The sequence below is a fragment of the Mchenga conophoros genome, linkage group LG5 (genome assembly GCF_057382185.1).
Source record: "Mchenga conophoros isolate Kocher_MC1m ecotype Shallow Benthic linkage group LG5, M_conophoros_male_GT1.1, whole genome shotgun sequence".
Taxonomy (NCBI): Eukaryota; Metazoa; Chordata; class Actinopteri; order Cichliformes; family Cichlidae; genus Mchenga; species Mchenga conophoros.
Genome location: NC_140530.1, coordinates 28,721,601 through 28,729,511, shown reverse-complemented (window position 1 = coordinate 28,729,511; position 7,911 = coordinate 28,721,601). Strand labels below are relative to the sequence as shown.

General features: G+C 37.8%; 1 protein-coding gene across 1 annotated transcript in view; it reads right to left on the bottom strand.

The window, feature by feature from the left end:
* Positions 1-297: 297 nt before the first annotated feature.
* rspo4 (R-spondin 4) overlaps positions 298-7,911 on the bottom strand; it is a 33,353-nt gene continuing 25,739 nt past the window's right edge. The window contains exon 5 of the mRNA XM_085275616.1: positions 298-2,332. Within this exon, the coding sequence (XP_085131742.1) occupies positions 2,196-2,332 (137 nt within the window). The 3' untranslated portion in view covers positions 298-2,195. The remainder of the gene's footprint in view (positions 2,333-7,911) is intronic.

Genomic DNA, 7,911 nt, shown 5'->3' with positions numbered 1-7,911 from the left:
GTTCTGCCTTGCTGCCTAATTAAAAAACTAGTTTTAGGTGTCCTGCATATGATATATATTTTTCCCTATAGGGAATATATATATATATATATATATATATATATATATATATATATATATATATATATGGTTTTTTAAAGAACCATGAAGACATCTGAAGAACCATTTAAGAACCATAATTTTTCTGAGTGTATATGAAGTCATTCTTCTTTGAACAAAACTCAAAACAGAGCCAATTAATCTTTCAGTCATTTATACCCCCCCCCCCCCCCCCCCCAAAAAAAAAAAAATCCCACATGCATACTACCCTTTTTTGGTTAAGCCCCGGGTGTTTCAAATGTCTGGCTCCGCCTCTGGCTCTTGCTAACATTATTTTCTGTTGGATACTGACAGCTTTGTTGTGGTTATCGTAGCTATTTTCTTAAACTGATTCAAGTTACAGTTATATTAGTTTTATCATGATAATGAATAACAGACACTTTATACACAGTCTTCAGGAGCTCAAATGCAAGTAAAGTAAATAATTTGTAGGCAATGTTAGCCTAAACTCTGGAAATAATGCCCATCACTTTTTTAAAAAGCCTGATATTTATGTCATGCTTTTTGCTTTTATAACATCTGTCTTCAGTTTTTACTTTGTGAGCTTCAGAAACGTCTGGGTTGCTTCTGCTGCATTTGGCTAAATATGAGTAGAAAGTACTGCTCTACACACATCAGAGTTCAGTAAATACTGATGACCACGGGAAGCAAAAGCACACCTTTTGCACATTATATTGCAGGTACACTTATGAGCCATTCCAAGCTTTTGACGTGCTCTTTTCTTCACAAATTTCATATAAATAAAATTGAACTGAATATTTTTGCAGTCCAATTTGATCCAAGTTTCTGTCCGGTCTGTCTGTACTAGAGCTGCTCTGGCTTTTGTCGTCTGTCTCTTCTTGGGGCTGATGGGTAGTTTCTGGTTATTTCTCTCATGTAATCTTCTCTTTGTGCTTGGATGATGATATGCCCACCTCCTGTTCTTTACTTAGCTGGATGCTGTTTGTCTTTACTATTTAATAATCCTTTGCTCACCAGCCACTGCTCCTTTCTATGCACGACCAGGACTTTAAGCTTCTGAGTTATGTTGTGGGGGTTGGGGGGTTGTTTGGGGTAGGGTGTGATTTATTTTTAAGCCCCTTAATTTATTAATAAATACTGAAGAAAAGTCAAAACTGTACATGAAACTTAAACCTACATAAAATAGGTCATCTGTAATTCCTATGGTATTTTACTTCAACCTCTAAAATTAAATCTGCACTCAATATTAATTATATAACTGTAACTTGAAATTTCTGCTAAACTGATGAAATGACCAGAGAAAATGTAGCTGTGAAACAATCTGTGGCTATAAAATCACTAAAAGATAATTATTTGAAAATCTGATTAAGAGATGGTGTTACGGCCCTAGCAGGGCCTCCTCCTGAAGGTGCCTGTGTGGGCGTGTCACACTACCTCTTCTGCCTGAGGTGCCACCTTTCCCTTTTGTGCAGCTGACTCTCGTCAGTAATCAAGGAGATTTAAGCCCAGGGAAAGGTGAGCTCTGGGCCAGAGTGCCATTTGTGTGGTTTACAGCTAGTGAGCTGAGTGTTTTTGTGGTGTTTCCAGCTGGTGAGCTGTGTTTTGTGGTTGTCAGCTAGTGAGCTGCGTTTTCCTTTTGACTTTTTGCCTTACTGACCGACGCCTGAGTTTTTGTTTGTTTCTTTTATGGTGATAACGGCTTGTCCGTCTCTTTTAGTTGAATTACTTCAATAAAACTGTTTTATTTAACTGTTTTGCCTCCCTGACTCCTTTTTCTGACCCGGTCACTTTTGTTACTTCCCCCTCCCCGCCTAGACCCCTCAGGGGAACGTAACAGATGGTTCATATGTTGCTCCTGCATGGGAAGCTTGAAATTAGCAATTTTTTTTTTTTTTTTTTTTTTTTGGGAGGATTTCAGTCCAAGGAGGCAGGTTAATGGTTGCTTTACCTGGTGAAGGGAGAGTTTTCCTCGCACCAAGCTGCTACTTTAGACAGTTTTAATACACTAGTGAAAAGCACGACCTCTTAGGAACTTTTAGTTCAGTCTCGATTTATGCTTCTGACCGCTTGGAAACGATACGGATTTATGACATATTTTCATATATGTTCCATGTTACATCGTGTCTGTCTCCCCCTCAGGGATCTCCATGATGTCTTTGCTCCCCTGTGGTTGTTCTGTTTCTTGAGTTGCCAACGCTGTCGCTGGTGTGCAGTCGTAGCCGTTTTCGTTCCTTCTTCTTTCCAAGTCCTCCTTTTTTATTCTGTCTTCTTTCTGACAGATAAAAAATATAAAACAAGTCAACATGAAACATTAAATATCACACATGGCACATCTGCATTTCAGATCAGTTGTCTACATGCATATTTTTTTATCATAATTAAAAGAAAAACTTTATTTAATAACATATATGCATGTGTATATACATATTTATGAGTATATTTAGTGAATAACACACTAGACAGCTAAAGTAAATGGAAGGATTTTTTTTCTCCTGTTCATCATAATTTAGACATTTATAAATAAATCCAGTTATTCAGTCATAGTCTGTGTTGAAGGTGAAGAGAATACTTTTAAATCTATATCAAGCTAATTTTGATGCCTTATTTAGATGAAAATGTTGTCATCATGTTTTTATCTTAAAACACACTAAAGTAACCAATAACAGTTTTTGCAACTCCTGAATCGAAAGGTTAATAATTCCATTATAAGACACTTACTAAACGTCAGCATTGTTTTAGTGAAAAGTGTCTAAATAATACTGCAATAGAAGAAATAAAACTTGAAGAAATCTGAGCTTGGTGATTGGAAAAAGAGCAGAACCTAAAAGCTTTTACATCTAATAACTTTTTGCACTACTAAATGTTTCAGAACTCTTTTCCATCTTTCCATCCATTGTGTTTGGTTTAAAGTGAAAATTAAAAAAAAAGGCTTTTTGAGGTGTCCTTAAACACAATCGGTTTGGAAATCACTACAGTAAAAAAGAACACTTTTATGTTGCAGTGTGACTCATCAGACAGTAGTTTGTCTTCTACCTTAGAAACCCATCAGGCTGTCTTAAACCTAAACAGCTTGATTCATCTTCCCAGTTGGTCTCCACTGGCTAACCCTTCCAGCTTTGTTAATAATTTACTTAATGTGTGTGTAAAATGTTCTGGTCTTGGACAATTACTGTATTCTGTGACCTGATGCTCTGAGGTTCTGTTGGCTGACGGTCCACATCAGGCAGGTTTCAGTAAAATGTTCTCAGTGATGTTTAGCTGCTTTGATAATGGGCCGTATGTTTACAGAGACAGGAGAAAGCTTTTAATGCTCTTCAGCACTGATCTGATGCATTATCTGCTGTGGACACACATGCATCATATGTAATGTCATTTATTTTAAAGACCCGAGGACTTTAAATGAAACTTCAGTGGGTCTGAACACAATGAACAAATGTTTTGGTATTTCAAAATACATCATGACATATTAGTTTAAAACTTAACCATAGATCTCATATAGCTGTCTCATGCTGTTAAGGTAAAGTTTAGCTTAGATAGAAAATGTGGTTTTAATGTTCAGGAAAGGAGAGGGGAGCTTCAGTATCTCTGGCATAAGCTTAAAGGTGGAATCATTTTCTGTAATATATAGCACTGATGTTGATTTAGAGCTTGGTTGGACATCAGAGTAAAAACAACTGCACGCAGAGAGGCAGTAAAAGAAGAAAGGAAGCAAACCCCAAGAAACATACTCTCGTGGTCACACCAGCGTTTATAAAGAATCTTTCTGCCCCACCTGCCAAAAATAAAAAATATATCTCTAACTTAACAAGTAATCCATTTCATATCTATTAATATGTGCTCACTAGCCAATCTCTAATGAGCCACATGGTCAAGAAGACCTGCTCGAACTGATCATCAGAATGAGGAAGAAAATAGATTTAAGTGACTTAGAACATGGCTTGTTTTTGGTGACGGATGGGTTGCTGACCTGCTGGGATTTTCCCGCACAAACATCTTTACAGAGAACGATCTGAAAGGATATCCAGTCTGCCTCGTTGAGGAGAATGGCCAGACTGCTTCAAGCTGATAAGAAGGCAACAGTAACTCAAAAAACCGCTTATTGAAACCAAATTATGTAGAAGAATGTGTCTGAACACACAACATGTGGAGCCTTGAAACGGAGGAACATACAGGCTGCCACAAGCTAAGAACAGGAAACTAAGACTACAATAGAAGCAATAAAAGCATTAAGGCTTCAGTTGGATTTCTATGGGACTGCATATAACAGTGTTAAAACGTTCTTTTTTTATGTGCAATGTAATTATTCTGCACTACTCAGTATAAACCCTGAATCAAAGAGACATTTTTAATTCATTCACTTTATTTAACCTCTTGAGCTCAACATTTATAAAGACAGACCGACCACGAAAAGACGCCATTACAAGGATGCAAAACTAAAATTAAGCAGTGACATGAAAACTGAGTGTCAGCCATATAACATACAAACCTGTTTATAATTTTATGTTATAATAAAAGTATTCCTTAAAAGTCAGTGAAACAAACGGGCTGTTTCCAATTATTAAGAATAGATTTTTAGTAGAATTAATGCAAAAGAAAAGTATTTTGGTGGGTTAATAAATGTATTTCGTAAGGCTTGGTAAGGACTTGTTTTTAAATTTGAAAGGTTTTTCTTTTCTCTTCTTATTACTTCATTGGTAAGTTGGGTTTCACGCTGGGTTGAAAAAGGCTAAAGTGAACTCGAAAACTGATGCTCAGAAAAAACACAAACAATTCAAATAGAATTACAATTCCTTTCTTTTCTTTTGGCCGTCGTTCCTTTTGTTTTCGCTCCATCTCATTCCATCCAAAACATTTGGACGTGCGCCGCGCACATTACACAGATGAAGAAAATACAGATGGTGCTTTCACTGTGTCATGCACACAAAATCACATCCATCAATTCAAACTGCTGGTTGCCTTTGCGCAGCTCCACAGCGGCACGGTGGTGTTGTAACTGCCTTGTTCAGCAGAACATCCCTTGCATTTTTGGGGCAATCCTGGAGTTTCTACTTTCTTCCCACAAACCAATCCAGATATCTCAGACTGGCGGTCTCTAAGTCAGCTGTGTGTGTGGTGTTTTTGAGGCAGTGGCAGTGAAACCAATTCATCTTCGTAGGTTAGTTACATATTGACGCTCACACTTTGTTTTTACTGATATTTAGTTATATTTCTGTCACGTCAACAGCTAAAGTGATGAAAAGAACGTTTAATACTGTGTTCAATACTTTCACCCCCCACTGCTGTCATCTGCCCCTCATTAGTAATAAGAGCGTATCCTCACAGATTGGACTTTTTAAATCCACACTGTCTCTTCTCCTTATATTCTTCTTAAAACTCAATTCCTCTTTCCCCTCTCCATGCACTTCTTCTCTCCTTTCCCCCCCCTGACATCTCTTCATTTTTTTAATCTGTCCTTCATTAGTGCTGTCACAAAGTGTTTTATTTTGGAAGCTGTGTTGATGATTGAGAATAAGGGCAGGTTGTCCCAAAATGCCTCTGTACTATCTGTGTGTCTACATTATACACACTAATTCTTAAAACTGAAACCCTGTGGTGACTATTAAAACGTGCATATGAACATGCACGCGTTACATTTGAATTTGTGTGAGTGATAATGGTGTAAGTTCACAATCCAGACTTACTTTTCTTTTAATAACTACAGATTCTATAAATCTTGGTAAGATAGGAGGTTAACGGCTACATTGACTGAATCAGCTGACTTGGAATAGTTTGCATGCGAGCTTGTTTCTGCTGCTGAAACGTTTTTATTTTTTTCCACCCATAACTCGAAATTTCAAGTTAATACGTCAAGATATAATAACTTCAAATTTCACGTTCCACTCTGCCTATCAGGAACTGCTGTGAGGTTACATCATGTCGTTGCTTCAGATGGTGGAAGGCGTCAGCTACCAGTGCTACAGCTGCAAGGTCACGAATGAACGAACTGCAGAGTGCTTTCAGCGTGGTGGCACAAATGATGAAATCCTTGTGCTACTAGCTGAACCGTGTGGCGTTGTTATCAGTACAACAGCAATTTGTTCATGTTTACTATACATTGTTAGCTCACTGATGCGATTTTGAGTCTGCCTCTACATCCGTTTCTGGGTAACAAGGAAACGATGTAATTCATGGAAGAAAATAACTCAAACTATGAGCACTATAGTAAAGTCTGAAAAACATATTTACTTTTTGGATCTGGGATAGTTTTATGTTATGGATAAGGGTGTGCATCAACTCTACACTGAGTAAACTTATAGCCATAGATGATTACACAACAGGACTATCTATCATAACTATCATTTTCCTGGACCCCACTTCTTATCTTCTCACTGTGCTTCCACACTTAAAGAAAGACCTTTTGGTTGTAGCTCTGCGAGAAAAATCACTACTCGCCACATTTATCCAGACTATGTATGAAAGTACCCAGATAATGCACCACTCCATTACTATTCCTCTGCTTCTGCAGAGCTTGGACATCATCTCTGTTGCTGTGAAGTGTTTACCTTTGACTGTAATTACTGTGGATTATTTATTCTTCCAATATTACAAACAAAAATCGCACTTCGTTTTCTCTCCCCCCGGGCTTTTAGCACGCAGAGCTGAGTCAAAGTGCTTTCTGTGTGAGTATCTCAGAACTTTTGATCTATTATTTTAGTGGTTGCTTAGTTTTAAGCTATCTTGTTTGTTGCAATGTAAAGTACAGAATCAGCTGCAACCTGTGATGTGTGCATCATAACCCGATTCCTGTAAGCGCAGAACCCTCAGCCACACACACCTTGACCACATATGTGAGTTGGAGAAGACCTGTTTCTGCCTGCAAGTAAAAAAAAAATCTTTATATGCAACAGCGTTCACCCTTTTTCTCCTGCTCTAGGTGTTTCTTTTCTCTCTCTCTCTCTCTCTCACACACACACACACACACACACACACGCGCACGCACGCACGCACGCACGCACGCACGCACAAAAGAAAAAATGGAGACAGCGAACCACATGTGTTGGAAGCTGGTATGTCATGAGAGTGGAATATCTCCCAGCCATCTTAACTGAATCAAGCATAGTGCTGGAAAACTCCCCTGCTCATCCCATAACAATCTGACCACAGGAAGACTACAAACACACACGCAAACATAAACGTTCACATTCACAGTTAGTGTGCAGACACAGAAATACAAATGTTGCCCTGGTGATTATTCTACTGAATTCCATCTTTGCACTAAAACCATGACATTAAAAAATGCGACCACATCACAAACTCTTTTGGAGAATTTCTCCACTTTTATGTTAAACAATGAAAACAGACATCAAACTCTTACATGTGTCGCCAGTAAACTGTTGACCTGAACACACCAAGCCAAAACTTCTGAATGTCTCCGCTTCGTGTGGGAATTTTTACACTACAGTTTTTGGGCACAGTTTCTTGATTGTTTTCCCCAAATTGACAGACTTTTCTATGAAAAATACCAGATTGGATTTATTAGTGATGATATCATCAGAACACAGACTGATGGATATTGTTTTCCTGCATTAGTGTAAAATAAAGTATACTTAATTCTTCTTCTTCTTTTTTTGTAATTACAGATTTTTAAAAGGTTAGATAAAAAATGTTTTGTCATTTATTTATTGGAATGTGTAGCCTTGAAATGACTGTAGTTGGTCTAAACTTCCCGTGTTGGGCCCTGGGTCATTAATCAAACAACCTAATTTTGATGAAAGTGGCAGCGCTGAGCTCAGATTCTTTTTTAGCCAAACCACTAAAACGAAGCGATGTTATTCACAAGATGTTTACCATCAATGTGGAACACAAGAACAA